Here is a 16071-nt window from a genome sequence, read left to right on the forward strand (position 1 = left end):
GGTATTGCCAGATGACTGCATTGTCCATGCTTATAATCTGACTGAAATACATCTGACAAATTTCAGAACACCCTTAAAATTGAATCACAAGGTGAAGAGATGCTTATCAGCACAAAAAGTCAATCGAAAAAACAACCTACTGACAACTTTGAAAAGTCTTAAACACTTGGTGAAAATTGACATTGAAGGCACAGCATTCTTATTACCAGATGAAGTCATTGATATTTCTAGCTCACCTGAGCACGAAGTGCTCAAGGTGAGCTTTTGTGATCACCCTGTGTCCATCGTCATCCGTCCATACGTCCGTCGTCAACAGTTTGACTTAACACTCTAGAGGTCACAATTTTGGCCCAATGTTAATGAAACTTGGTCAGAATGTTACCCTCAATAAAATCTTGGACTGGGTCATCTGGGGTCAAAAACTAGGTCACCAGGTAAAATCAAAGGAAAAGCTTGTTAACACTCTAGAGGTCACAATTTTGGCCCAACCTTAATGAAACTTGGTCAGAATGTTTACTCTTAATAAAATCTTTGAAGAGTTCCATATTGGGTCATCTGGGATCAAAAACTAGGTCACCAGGTCAAATCAAAAGCTTGTTAACATTGTAGAGGCCACATTTATGACTGTATATTCATGAAACTTGGTCAGAATCAGGGCTTCGGAAATTTGCCGGTTTGTGATTTTTCAGACCGATTCATGAAGTGAAAAAACGAAAAAGATCGGTCCCGTAAAAATGGAGAAAAGTATAAATTTCGGTCTGATATCTCAATACACCATCTACTGCCAAGCAGGAAATTGTTGGTCGCACCCTCAGATAATCAATAAACGTGTCAAACGGTCTGATTGTCACTTTGATAATCGGTCCGTAATTAGCAGGTGATGCAATCAGTGCTTGCGCGGCACATCCTTTAATGTTTGCAGACAGCCGACTGCAATGTATTAAACATTTTTGACTGGTTTCCAAATATGTCTGACTGGATCCAAATCATTTCGACGGGGATCCACTTCTTTTATTTAGAATCCAACGGATGGTTTATTTCAAAAGGCTATGTTTGATCACGGTAAAAAACAAATGGTCACTGCATTTAATCAAAGAGCTATAATTGTACATTATAGGTCTTTGATTTAATGAGACATAACACGGAAAACCGATCAAAATATTTTTTTTAATTACTTGATTTGAAAAAAATTACAAGATTCATTTGTTGGGGCTCCAGTTGAAACAAGTGCAGAAAATCGTCTTTGCAACCTGACTGTGCAAAAAAGAAAAAGAAAAAAAAAATGGACTGGCAAACACGAATGATAAAGAAAACCGGAGTGGCGCTGTTTATCAAATCGGTCTTTTAAAAAACGTTTCAAAATGAAATTTTGTTTACATCAGAAGAGAACATATAACTTTATAAAATGTAGTTGCTTATTGAAATACAACATAAGTGAAATGAAATATCCGTGGCCAACACGCGTGACCTTTTGGTACTATACATGCGGGAAATTCGATCTCGGCGTTCATTTAACATACACATTTGGTCCGCGGCAGAGTATTCTTAAAATACTGAGACTGTTTAGCAGAGAATATGCGTCGTGTAATTCACTTTGACGCATTGTATTTTATAGAATTCTGTCAAAGAATGAGGAAACATCACAAAGTATCTGCCGTGTATACGGTACCGGTCACATGCGTTGGCTTTTAGACTAGTTACGCACACGGTGTCAATGCCTCGGTAATTTTATCCTTACAAGTATTTTCTCGGAAAAACATCGAAATTTAAACAAAGTAACGATCACACATAACACTGAATAACAGTCTTCATTGTATGGAAACACGCGGTGACCGGTAACTCAGTTTTAATGCATGACATGCTTATTTCTTTATTCTATCACGTTTTACAAAATATGTAATATTGAGAATGCGGTGAGTGTGGTAGCGCCGATGTTCGGACCGATTGAGTTATCAAAATTTCCGGAGCCCTGGTCAGAATGTTAATCTTGATGATCTTTAGGTCCAGTTTGAATCTGGGTCATGTAGGGTCAAAAACTAGGTCACCAGGTCAAATCAAAAGAAAAGCTAGTTAACACTCTAGAGGTCACATTTATGATCATATCTTAATGAAACTTGGTCAGAATGTTAATCTTTATGATCTTTAGGTCAAGTTCAAATCTGGGTCAGGTGGGGTCAAAAACTAGGTCACTTGGTCAAATCAAAGGAAAAGCTTGTTAACACTCTAGAGGCCACATTTATGACTTTATTTTCATGAAACTTAGTCAGAATGTTAATCTTGATAATCTTTAGGCCAAATTGGAATCTGGGTCATGTGGGGTCAAAAACTAGGTCACCGGGTCCAATCAAAGGAAAAGTTAGTTAGCACTTTAGAGGCCACATTTATGACCATATCTTAATGAAACTTGGTCAGAATGTTAATCTTGATCCTCTTTAGGTGAAGTTTAAATCTGGGTCAGACTGGGCCGAAAACTAGGTCACCAGGTCAAATCAAAGGAAAAGCTAGTTAACACTGTATAAGCCACATTCATGACCGTATCTTAATGAAACTTGGTCAGAATGTTAATGTTGATGATCTTTAGGTCAAGTTTAAATCTGGGTCAGATGCGGTCAAAAACTAGGACACCAGGTCAAATCAAAGGAAAAGCTTGTTAACACTCCAGAGGCCACATTTATGACTATGTCTTCATGAAACTTGGTCAGAATGTTAACCTTGATAATCTTTAGGTCAAAATCGAATCTGGGTCATGTGGGGTCAGAAACTAGGTCACCGGGTCAAGTCAAAAGAAAAGCTAGTTAACACTCTAGAGATCACATTTATGACCATATCTTAATGAAACTTGGTCAGAATGTTAATCTTGATGATCTTTAGGTCAATAGGTCAGGTGAGCGATACAGGGCCTTCATGGCCCTCTTGTTATTTTATGAGCCCTGTTTTTTAGTTTAATTAAATTTACATGTATTATACCCCCATCGATGAAGTTCAAAGGGGGTATATTGGAGTCTGTGTCCATCTGTCCATTTATGTCTGTCCATGATTCTTGTGAACCTAACTCGAAACTATTTGAAGAGTTTTGTTGAAACTTTACAGACTGATAGTATATGACATGAGGATGTTCATATTACAAGATAATCTAGCAAAGGGGAGATAACTCAGACCTAGATATTTTCCATTATGTCTCTTAAATAGTACTACTTTAACCAAGTGACAGCGAGCGAGGCAGAAGTATTCATCCCCTTTAGGGATGGCTCTAGCTTATTTTCTTAAAATTCTAGCACCTATTAAAGATCTTAGAGGCAGTGAAAGAATTTCACTTCTGACGGGACTTGAACCTACAATGTCTGGATCAGGTTTGGGCGCTCTACCTTTGAACCAGGGGCGCTCTATTAGTCCTTGAATTTTGTGAAAATGGCCTGGAAAAGTCCTTGAATTATTTCCATGGAAAAGAGTGGGAACCCTGTTCTTTATACATTCAGTTAAAAAAAGGACTGTGAATACCGGAAACGCTAAATTCTGAAAATTGGACAATTTTTCATGACCACGAAGGATTATTGAACACAAAATAATTATCCTCTGAATAACAGACATAAGTGTCAAACATTATGTATTGTCACCTTGATTTTCAATACATTATCTCAAACAGACAAATTTTGTGCCTCAACTATGAGTAGTGGGGGCATTTACATTTGGTCTTGTCTGTCTGTCCATCCAAAAAACGTTTGGAATGTGCCTAGCTCAAAAAGTGTTTGATATAAATTGATGAAACCTTGCATAAATCTTTATCATGATATGAACTTGTGCACCTCCTATTTTTCGTCTGGCTCCAACCCCTATTTATAGAGTTATGGCCATTTTCACCTTGTGATGTGCCTAGTTCAAAAAGTATATGATATAAATTGATGAAAATTTGCATGAGTCTTTATTATAATATACAGGTGTGCATCTCTTATCTTTCCTCTGGCTCAACCCCTTAGTTCCAAAGTTATGGCCCCTGAAATAGTAAAAAAATGCACATTTTCGTCTAATGACGAGCCAAGTATTTGATTTAAATTCATGAAACCTTGTCATTCTTCTTGAGATTTTAGCCCTAATTACAGAGTTAAGGCCGTTGAAATAGCCAAAATAGTGGAATTTTTTGTTTGTGATGCTCATAGCTCAGTAGTATTTGGCCTAGAATAATGAATCCTTTATTAGCTCGACTGTTCGAAGAATAGGGGAACTATCCTACTCGCCCCGGCGTTTAGCATGAGCATTAGCGTAAGCGTCACACAAATGTTAAAGTTTGCATACCACCCCAAATATTTTCAAAATCCATTGAGATATTGCTTTCATATTTTGCATACTTGTTTACCATCATGACCCCAGTCTGTAAACAGAAGCAGACAAGTCTATCAAGCATTTTGACTGAATTATGGCCCCTTTTCGACTTAGAATATGCTTATTGTAATGTTAAAGTTTTACTCATAGCTTATATTATACTCTCAAGAACTGAGAATAGTCGAGTGCGCTGTCAACTGACAGCTCTTGTATAAAATGTCTGTTGAGGCTTTACCCCCTTAAAACTGCAAACATTTGAATTATTGCCCCTTATTTGTGACAAATGTACCAGTGGGGGCACACCCTGTGTCCTACAGACACATTCTAGTTTGTTTACCAATTAACCTTCACAAATGTTACCTGGTGTAAAAAGAAAAATGAAAACTGTTTTAATCTGAGAGAGAAGTTAACTGATCATAAATGGATCTGTAGTGGTACAGGTCCTTCTTCACAAAATGACATTTTTAAGGCAAATGAAAAAGATAAGTATTTTGAATTATCAAAGATTTCCATGTTCTGTGATTTATAGGAGCTAGTCTAATGGATTTCCATGATAAAAGTTTCATTTTAAGTGATGTATAAAACAAAAATGAGAGAGATTTAAATGTTAAATGATCCATTTAGTTCTTCAGTTTTAAGCTCAACTATTCAAAGAATAGGGGAGCTATCCTACTTGCCCCGGCGTCAGCGTGAGCGTCACACAAATGTTAAAGTTTGCGTACCACCCCAAATATTTTCATAGTCCATTGAGATATTGCTTTCATATTTTGCATACTTGTTTACCATCATGACCCCAGTCTGTAAACAGGAGCAGACAACTCTATCAAGCATTTTGACTGAATTATGGCCCCTTTTTAATCCCCCGCCGTGGCGGAGGGATTATAGGAATGGTCTGCTTCCGTCCGTCCGTCCTTCCGTCCGTAACAAATTCGTGTCCGGTCCATATCTCCTAAACCCCTTGAAGGATTTTCATGAAACTTGGGTCAAATGATCACCTCATCAAGACGATGTGCAGAACCCATAAGTCAGCCTTGTCGGTTCAAGGTCAAGGTCACAACTCAAGGTCAAAGGTTTGAGCCTGCCATTTTGTGTCCGCTCTATATCTCCTAAACCCCTTGAAGGAATTTTATAAAACTTGGGTCAAATGATCACATCATCAAGACGATATGCAGAACCCATGAGTCAGCCATGCCGGCTCAAGGTCAAGGTCACAACTCAAGGTCAAAGGTTTGAGCCTTCCATTTTGTGTCCGCTCTATATCTCTTAAACCCCTTGAAGGAATTTTATAAAACTTGGGTCAAATGATCACCTCATCAACACGATGTGCAGAACCCATGATTCAGTCATGCCGGCTCAAGGTCAAGGTCACAACTTAGGGTCAAAGGTTTGAACCTTCCATTTTGTGTCCGCTCTATATCTCCTAAACCCCTTGAAGGATTTTCATCAAACTTGGGTCAAACGATCACCTCATCAAGGCGATGTGCAGAGCTTATGAGTCAGCCATGTCAGCTCAAGGTCAAGGTCACAACTGAAGGTCAAAGGTTTGAGCCTTCCATTTCGTGTCCACTCTATATCTCCTAAACCCCTTTAAGGAATTTTATAAAACCTGGGTCAAATGATTACCTCATCAAGACGATGTGCAGAAATTATGAGTCAACCATGCCAGCTCAAGGTCAAGGTCACAACTAAGGGTCGAAGGTTTGAGCCTTCCATTTGGTGTCCACTCTGTATCTCCTTAACCCCTTGAAGGATTTTCATCAAACTTTGGTCAAATGATCACCTCATCAAGAACTCATGAGTCAGCCATGTCAACTCAAGGTCAAGGTCACAACTGACGGTCAAAGGTTTTAGCTCTGTATCTCCTAAACCCCTTGAAGGATTTTCATGAAACTTTGGTCAAATGATCACCTCATCAAGACGTTGTGCAGAATTCATGAGTCAGCCGTGTCAGTTCAAGGTCAAGGTCACAGCTAAAATCAAAAGTTTTACCCTTTCACTATCCATAGCAGTGGCGGGGGATTTAGCTGTCTTTCAGACTGCCTTGTCAACTTAGAATATGCTTATTGTAATGTTAAAGTTTGCGTACCACCCCAAATATTTTCAAAGTCCATTGAGATATTGCTTTCATATTTTGCATACTTGTTTACCATCATGACCCCAGTCTGTAAACAGGAGCAGACAACTCTATCAAGCATTTTGACTGAATTATGACCCCTTTTCGACTTAGAATATGCTTATTGTAATGTTAAAGTTTTACTCATAGCCTATATTATAGCATCAAGCACTGAGAATAGTCGAGCGCGCTGTCAACTGACAGCTCTTGTAGTATATAGGTACCAAGCAGATTCTAAAAACAAACAAAAAAAACATAATACATTTACTGGCAGTTCAAATAAATTCTCTGAAAACTGGAATCCTCTGAAAACTGGACTGTAGGCTTTGTCCAGACAAAGTTCGCTTTTCAAAGATTTTACTGTACATCATTGACAAATATTAGACAATTAGGTTAATGGAGATAATGAGTCATCTTTCAGTAGGTGAATTTGGGACTCTGTATTACATGACAATACTTCATTCATTTGTTTCAAGTTAAGACATTGAAAACTTTATTATGTTGTATTTTTCTGTCATTTACTTTGTAATACAGATGGTTTTCTTTACTTCCAGTTCCAACATTCATTGCATTTCTACAAGAAGTAGAATCTCCCTATGAGGTAGGTAGTAAATAGTTCATATTGTAATAATCCTGCAGGATAAATGCTTGCAATAGAATTAAGCCAGTAGAAAACTATGAACTCTGTAGTAATTGTCTGAAATATAAATTGCTTTCTTGTTTCACTTTTTAGCTCACCTGTCAGGAAGTGACAAGGTGAGCTATTGTGACCGCTTGATGTCCGTCGTCCATCGTGCGTAGTGCGTCGTCCGTCAACAATTTCTAAAAAAATCTTCTTCTTGAAAACCACTGGGCAGAATTACACCAAACTTCACAGGAATGATCCTTGGGTGGCCCCCTTTCAAAATTATTCAAAGAATTTAATTCCATGAAGAACTCTGGTTGCCATGGCAACCGAAAGGAAAAACTTTAAAAATCTTCTTCTCAAAAACCAGAAGCCCTAGAGCTTAGATATTTGACTTGTAGCATTGCCTAGTGGACCTCTACTAAAGTTGTTCAAATCATGACCCCAGGGTCAAAATTGACCCCGCCCCAGGGGTCACTTGATTTTACATAGGAAAATCTTCAAAAAATTTCTTAAATAAACCAGAAGGCCTAGAGCTTAGATATTTCACATGTAGCATTGCCTATTGGACCTCTACAAAATATGTTCAAATCATGACCCCCGGGGTCAAAATTGACCCTGCCCCAGGGGTCACTTTATTTTACATAGGAAAATCTTCAAAAAAATTCTAAAAATAAACCAGAAGGCCTAGTGCTTAGATATTTCAAATGTAGCATTGCCTAGTGGACCTCTACAAAATTTGTTCAAATCATGACCCCTTGGTCAAAATTGACCCCGCCCCAGGGGTCACTTGATTGTACATAGGAAAATCTTCAAAAAATTTCTTAAAATAAACCAGAAGGCCTAGAGCTTAGATATTTGACATGTAGCATTGCCTAGTGGACCTCTACAAAATATGTTCAAATCATGACCCCCCGGGGTCAAAATTGACCCCGCCCCAGGGGTCACTTGATTTTACATAGGAAAATCTTCAAAAAATTTCTAAAAATAAACCAGAAGGCCTAGATCTTAGATATTTGACACGTAGCATTGCCTCATAGACTTCTACAAATTTTATTCAAATCATGGCCCCCGGGATCAAATTAACACCGCCCCATGGGGTTACTTGATTGTACATAGAAAAATCTTCAAAATTTTCTGAAAATAAACCAGAAGGCCTAGAGCTGAGATATTTCACATGTAGCATTGCGTAGTGGACCTCTACAAAATTTGTTCAAATCATGACCCCCGGGGTAAAATTGGCCCCGCCCCAGGGGTTACTTGATTGTACATCGGAAAATCTTCCAAAAAATTTCTAAAAATCATCAGTTTGACATTTAAAACATGTGGCTCATATTACTCAGGTGAGCGATCCAGGGTCATAATGACCCTCTTGTTAAGAGAGATCCTACCCAGTTTACAAGGGTATGTCAAATTATTCATCATATATGATATAATGTAATATAATTCTTTTTTGCAATAGGTGCATGATTATGTACGTTCATACTTGGGGGAGAATAAAGTTACAGAGGACTTTGCGAGGGCGTTTTTGGAGAAAAGGAGCCAGTTCAGGAGCAAGTCAAAACCTGCTGTCCAAGAGGTATCCAGTACAACGTCTTTGTGACATTTACCAAATAAAATATGTGATGTTTGACATCCATTATATATAGACTTCACAAGCATATTAAATCATTTCAACTTTGCTCTACCTATACACAAGACATTGCATAAATAAGCTAATATAATAAATTGTGTTTACAGGATAGTATCTGGGGACCAGCCCCAGCTATAACACCAAGGGAATTGCGTCAGCCTACTCAGTCTTTCAACGAGGATGGTCAGAAAGGCAAAGCAAATAAGAAGAAAAAGAACAAAATGATGAAAGTAGATGCAAGTATTCTCGGATTTACAGTGCATGCTGCTCCAGACCGCATTGTTGGAGAGATTGACTGTTTAGAAACAACTCCAAGATGAGATACAGGAGAGCAAAAATTGACTGGATCCTTTATGAGAGAATATTTCTTTTTCTGTTAATTATTGACATGCTTTGCATTGTTTGTTGATGTAGGGTTGAGTGCTTCTTCTTATCACACAAATGTTTTTATCAGAGATGTGGCCCAAATGTTAATAAGGTACGACAGGGATGAATACTCGGAACCCGTAAGTGCATAGAGAAGATGGGACTGTTCAATATCTGCCCATGTTTGGGCTCTCCAGGGAGAAATAACTGTCTCACACAGGAAATGTAAAACATGTGAATCCTGTCACAGTAGCAGAAAAAAAGACATGAAAAATGTGATTCACAAATAATTGTTCATGAATCTAGTTTAGTGAAAAACAGTATTCTTTTTTTCTGGTGCAGTAATAAATAGTTTTAGTATTTTGAATAAACTTATAAGATCATAGTTAACAAATGTTGGATTAGTAAATAGTAGGTGTCTTCCATGTAAGGTAAGGCTTTGTATTTTCACCATAGGAAAAATGGTATTATTGAAATGAATTGAGAAAGTTCTAAAGGTTGATTAACAAGCAGATTTAGCTCAGAAATGTATGCTATAAAATGTGCAACTTAGATTTTTCAGTTTTATCAGATTGATTTCTTTTCCTGCAGAAACTGTAGGAAATACCAGTACTAAATGACAGCTAAACATTTGATATATAAGGAAAACTGAAACAACTTTTCACTGGTGAGCTTGTAGGATTGTTGGATGCCCCTTGCCCGTCTGTTATCCCTACTCTCTTTATGGAACATCTCCATACACTAACAAGCACTTTCAGCCAAACGTCACATGACTGTTTCTTTGGTAATTCTCTTATATGTAGTAATTCATGCAGGATTCAGGTTGCCATAGTACCTGAAAGGAAAAGCTTTAAAATTCTCTGAAACTCTTGGCTCAAGTTCAAATAATTTCACAGAAATGTTTCTTTGTTGAGCCGCTACCAAATTTCTTCTGATCATTGTGTTATGTAAAAGAATACTTGTGGGAGTGGAGCTGGTTTTCCTTGTATGCCTTTTATGGAAACTTTGTGAGTCTTGTCAGGAACTGCTGGCCTGAAGACTGTTCATATTATTGAGATTTGTTAAAAAAAAAATGGCTGCCAGAGCTGTAAGTAGAAAAATCTTCAAGCAACATCTTCTACACCTCTGGTCTGAGTTCACAGAAACCCTGCACTAAGATTATTCAAATTCATTTTTAGCTAGTTTTTCTGATCGCTCGATGTCCGGCGTCTGTCGTCCGTCGTCTGTCAACATTTAGCTTGTGTATGCGATAGAGGCTGTACTTTTCAATTAATCTTCATGAATATTGGTCAGAATGATAACCTTGATGAAATCTAGGCCGAGTTCGAAAATGGGTCATCTCGGGTCAAAAACTAGGTCACTAGGTCAAATCAAAGAAAAACCTTGTGTATGCGATAGAGGCTGTATTTTTCATTTAATCTTCATGAATGTTGGTCAGAATGATAACTTTGATGAAATCTAGGCCGAGTTCGAAAATGGGTCATCTCGGGTCAAAAACTAGGTCACTAGGTCAAATCAAAGAAAAACCTTGTGTATGCGATAGAGGCTGTATTTTTCAATTGATCTTCATGAATTTTGGTCAGAATGATTGCCTTGATGAAATAAAGGCCGAGTTCGAAAATGGGTCATCTCAGGTCAAAAACTAGGTCAAATCAAAGAAAAACCTTGTGTATGCGATAGAGGCGGTATTTTTCAATTGATCTTCATGAATTTTGGTCAGAATGATTACCTTGATGAAATCTAGGCAGAGTTCGAAAATGGGTCATCTGGGGTCAAAAACTAGGTCACTAGGTCATATCACGTAAAAACCTTGTGTATGCGATAGAGGCTGTATTTTTCAATTGATCTTCATGAATTTTGGTCAGAATGATAACCTTGATGAAATTTAGACCAAGTTCGAAAATGGGTCATCTGGGGTCAAAAACTAGGTCACTAGGTCAAATCAAAGAAAAACCTTGTGTATGCAATAGAGGCTGTATTTTTCAACTGATCTTCATGAAATTTAGCCAGAATGATTACCTTGATAAAATCTAGGCCGAGTTTGAAAATGGGTTATCTGGGGTCAAAAACTAGGTCACTAGGTCAAATCGAAGAAAAACATTGTGTATGCAATAGAGGATGTATTTTTCAATTGATCTTCATTAAATTTGGTCAGAGTGATTGCCTTGATAAAATCTAGGTCGATTTTGAATATGGGTTATCTGAGGTCAAAAACTAGGTCACTAGGTCAAATTAAACAAAAATCTTGTGTATGCGATAGAGACTGTTTTTTTTTCAATTGATTTTTATGAAATTTGATCAGGTTGATTGCCTTAATGAAATCTAGGTCGAATTTGAATATGGGTCATCTGAGGTCAAAAACTAGGTCACTTGGTCAAATCAAAGAAAAAACTTCTGGTTATGATAGAGGCTGTATTTTTCAGTTGATCTTCATGAATTTTGGTCAGAATGATTGCCTTGATAAAATCTAGGTCGAGTTTGAACATGGGTCATCTAGGGTCAAAAACTAGGTCATATCTAAGAAAATGCTTGTTTTATCGCAAGAGACCAATTTTTTGGTCCAATCTTAATGAAAATTGGTCAGAATATTTGTTTCCATGAAATCACTAGGTCAAACATGTTTTACACTGTTATGGAGTGTTTCTTAGGTGAGCGACCTAGGGCCATCTTGGCCCTCTTGTTTCTGATTTATCAGAAAGCATTGCTGTCTAATGCTAAAAAATATATGACTCTACAAACAACATTTTGTCTAATACCGCTTGTAAAATTTTAAATAAGTTCACTGAAATGTTCCTTGAATGACACACTCCCGAGATTTTTCATATTATTTATCCCCCCGCCAAAGGCGAAGGGGATATTAGAAATGCTCTTCGTCCGTCTGTCCACAACGATCTTTGTCCGGAGCATAACTCCAAAAGTACTGGAGGGATTTTCTTCAAACTTCATACACTGATAGAACACATTGGGAGGAAGTGCAATGTGCAAGAACAATAACTCTACCTTGCCTATTTTTTGAGTTATTCCCCTTTATCATATTTTCTTAAAAAAATTTGTCCGGAGCATAACTCTAAAAGTACTGGAGGGATTTTCTTCAAACTTCATACACTGATAGAACACATTGGGAGGAAGTGCAGTGTACAAGAACAATAACTCTACCTTGCCTATTTTTTGAGTTATTCCCCTTTATCATATTTTCTTAAAACATTTTGTCCAGAGCATAAAGCCAAAAGTACTGAAGGGATTTTCTTCAAACTTCATACACTGATAGAACACATTGGGAGGAAGTGCAATGTGCAAGAACAATAACTCTACCTTGCCTATTTTTTGAGTTATTCCCCTTATCATATTTTCTTTAAAAAATTTGTCCGGAGCATATCTTCTTCATGCATGGAGGGATTTTGATATATCTTGGCACAAATGTTTACCACCACGAGGCGGAGTGTCCTGCGCAAGAACCAGGTCTAAGTTCAAGGTCACACTTAGAGGTCAAAGGATACAAGAATAAAAACCTTGTCCGGAGCATTTCTTCTTCATGCATAGAGGGATTTTGATATAACTTGGCACAAATGTTCACCACCACCAGATGGAGTGTCATGTGCAAGATCCAGGTCACTAGGCCTAAGGTCAAGGTCACAGAGGCCAAAGGTCAGATACAAGAATGACTTTGTCCGAAGCATTTCTTCTTCATGCATGGAGGGATTTTGATGTAACTTGGCACAATTATACACCATCATGAGACGAAGTGTCATGCGCAGTTCTCTTCTTTAGAATTACTTCCCTTTGTTGTTACTTTAAATAGCTTTTATTGTAACTTTTTCATTACTAGTCGTAGGGAAAAATTGAGACCACTTTTATGTAGTACAACAAGCATGCTAAATCCAATTTTGAGGTGTATTTTGACCAATCTCTACCTGATAAAGATTTTTTTGTGGACTTGCAATTTTTTTATTATTTTTTTTAAAGATTAACTTCCTTTAGTTGTTACTATAAATAACTTATATTGTAACATTTTTATAATTGACCCTAGGGAAAAAACAAGACCACTTTTCTGTGGTACAACATAGATGTTACTCTCCAGTTTTAGGTGTATTTTATTAATTTTATTATATATAAGGTATCTCTACCTGGTAAGGAGTTTTTTTTGTGGACTTTAAAAAACAAAAGACTTACAATGATTACTAAACAACCACAAAATTAACATTCCATTTGCAAATACAGCTGCTAGAGTAAAGAAATTTGCTTTGACGGGCATATATTGTGACATTCTGGCACTCTTGTTCCCTGTTAGCTTTCCATTCCTTCTTTTTACAGTAGCCATATAGAAAAACATCATAGCTATACTGTTCATTAAAATTAATAAAATTTAGCAGTAAACCACCTCACTACTGACTTATTCTTTCTTCCACATCTTAAAACCCCTGATGCGGACCACATCCTTCAATTATAATATGCCCGGCGGGGGGATTAGCCATGTCTAACATGGCTCTTGTTCTTGTTTGTCAAAAACATGGCCATCAGATTTCCAACTTAAAAACCAGATTTGATTGAGTCAATAATACAGCTAGTTTTCCTGATGATACCTGCACTACTTTGAAATATCTCTAAATCTATAGGCCTCCTTTCCAAGTAATTTGGATGACTCTTCAGGGTGTTGACTTTCTTAAACTGTGAAACTGTGGTGAATGGTCTAGCCATTCTGTACATATTTATGGCTCTTTTTGAAGATTATAATTTACTGTGAAGTCAGTATTGATAGCCAGGTATTCATCAATATGATTAAATATTGACTTCACAATATGAAAATTTCAAATTAAGTCTACTTTTGTGCTGAAACTCAGCAGGAAGTTTAAAAGGTCTGCCTTGTTTTATTAGAAGCCAAAAATTAAATTAAGGAATATTTTAAAGTACAAAACAGATAGAAACTGTGTTCTTTTCTGTGTTGCATATTTTGTTTATGTCAGTTTTGTGTAAATCTTGGTTAAATGGATTTAAGAAAAAATAAATCTGTTCCTATATTTTTTCAGTTAATAAAATATGGGCAGGAGTTTGGATGCGTAATAATTAAATCATGAGTGCATAGCACAAGTGGTTTAATTATTCGCATCCCAACGACTGCTCATATTTTATTAACTGATAAAATTATTGGAACATATTTATTATTTCGATTCTAACAACGCAAATAATTCGTATTTTACAGTACTACATTTTCAGCGTAATGCGTCATCATATGCAGTTACAATTTACCCCCATGGTTAGAAAGTGATGCATAGCCAGTGGAAAGTATAGATATTTGTTCCTTGTTTTATTAGAATTTTGAGAAGTATTCATAAACTAGTTATCCAACAGCTCACAAATTATTTATGAACAGAATAATCAAATTAGGTATGTTGACCCTGTGTTACAAGTTACATGTACAAGCATAAATTTCATATGACGTCATACTTATGTCATACATTTATGACCTCACTGCTGAATCTTAATTGAGCTAATTGAATTCGCTCATAGGCATCAAAACGTATTTATCGGTCCTACACATAAATCAGTATGACTTTTTATCATAATTATGCCCCCCTTTGAAAAAGGAGGGGTATATTGTTTTGCAGATGTCGGTCGGTCGGTCGGTCGGTCGGTCGTAATGTAGACCTATCCGTTTCCGGATGATAACTCAAGAACGCTTGGGCCTAGGATCATGAAAGTTGATAGGGAGGTTGGTCATCACCAGTAGATGACCCCTATTGATTTTGAGGTCTGTATGTCAAAGGTCAAGGTCACAGTGACCCTGAATAGTAAAACGGTTTCCGGATAATAACTCAAGAACACTTGGGCCTAGGATCATGAAAGTTGATAGGGAGGTTGGTCATGACCAGCAGATGACCCCTATTGATTTTGAGGTCAGTATATTAAAGGTCAAGGTCACAGTGACCCTGAACAGTAGAACAGTTTCCGGATGATAACTCAAGAACGCTTAGGCCTAGGATCACGACAATTGATAGGGAGGTTGGTCATGACCAGCAGGTGACCCCTATTGATTTTGAGGTCAGTATGTCAAAGGTCAAGGTCACAGTGACCAGGAACAGTAAAATGGTTTCCAGGCAATAACTCAAGAACACTTGGGCCTAGTGTCAGGAAAATTGATAGTTAGGTTGGCCATGACCAGCAGATGACCCCTACTGATTTTGAGGTCAGTATGTTAAAGGTCAAGGTCACAGTGACCCTGAACAGTAAAACAGTTTCCGAATGATAACTCAAGAACGCTTAGGCCTAGGATCACGAAAGTTGATAGGGAGGTTGGTCATGACCAGCAGGTGACCCCTATTGATTTTGAGGTTATTAGGTCAAAGGTCAAGGTCACATTGGCCAGGAACAGTTAAATGGTTTCTGATCTTCTTGTCCAAAACCATAGGGCCTAGGGCTTTGATATTTGGTATGTAGCAAAATCTAGTGGTCCTCTACCAAGATTGTTCAGATTATTTCCCTGGGGTCAAATATGGCCCCACCCCTAGGGTCACATGGTTTATATAGCCTTATATAGGAAAAAACTTTGAAAAACCTCTTGTCCAAAACCACAGGGCCTAGGGCTTTGATATTTTGTATATGACATCATCTATTGATCCTCTACTAAGATTATTCAAATTATTCCCCAAGGGTCAAATATGGCTCCGCCCTGTGGGTCACATGGTTTACATATACTTATTTACAGTGTGCATATAATTTCTGTTCCTTGTGCAATTACTAAATGCATCAAGGGGGGCATTTCGTGTTCGACGAGCTCTTGTTACGTTTGGCTCTGAAATAATTCGTATGTAATGGAGCAGAAATAGAATTTCTTACGTCACAATCGTAGGGAGTGAAATGTAACAGCCAACCATATTTTATCGTAGATTCATGTATAGGCGATTTCGCTACATGTTTATATAACAATTGCTGCGGGTCGTGTTAGAATCTTTGATTAGTTACACATTACTTACAATTTTGACTGTAAACACTAGACATCACAATTTTGGGAGAATCTTAATG

The 16071-nt window shown here is 37.4% G+C and overlaps 1 protein-coding gene across 1 annotated transcript in view; it reads left to right on the plus strand.

Annotated features, from left to right (window-relative positions):
• Nucleotides 1–12227, plus strand: part of LOC123526815 (GRB10-interacting GYF protein 2-like) — a 268736-nt gene extending 256509 nt beyond the window's left edge. The window contains 3 exon segments of the mRNA XM_053522603.1: nt 6985–7031; nt 8518–8634; nt 8796–12227. Of these exon segments, the coding sequence (XP_053378578.1) occupies nt 6985–7031; nt 8518–8634; nt 8796–9008 (377 nt within the window). The 3' untranslated portion in view covers nt 9009–12227.
• The last annotated feature ends 3844 nt before the right edge of the window (nt 12228–16071 follow it).

The sequence above is a fragment of the Mercenaria mercenaria genome, chromosome 14 (genome assembly GCF_021730395.1).
Source record: "Mercenaria mercenaria strain notata chromosome 14, MADL_Memer_1, whole genome shotgun sequence".
NCBI lineage: Eukaryota > Metazoa > Mollusca > Bivalvia > Venerida > Veneridae > Mercenaria > Mercenaria mercenaria.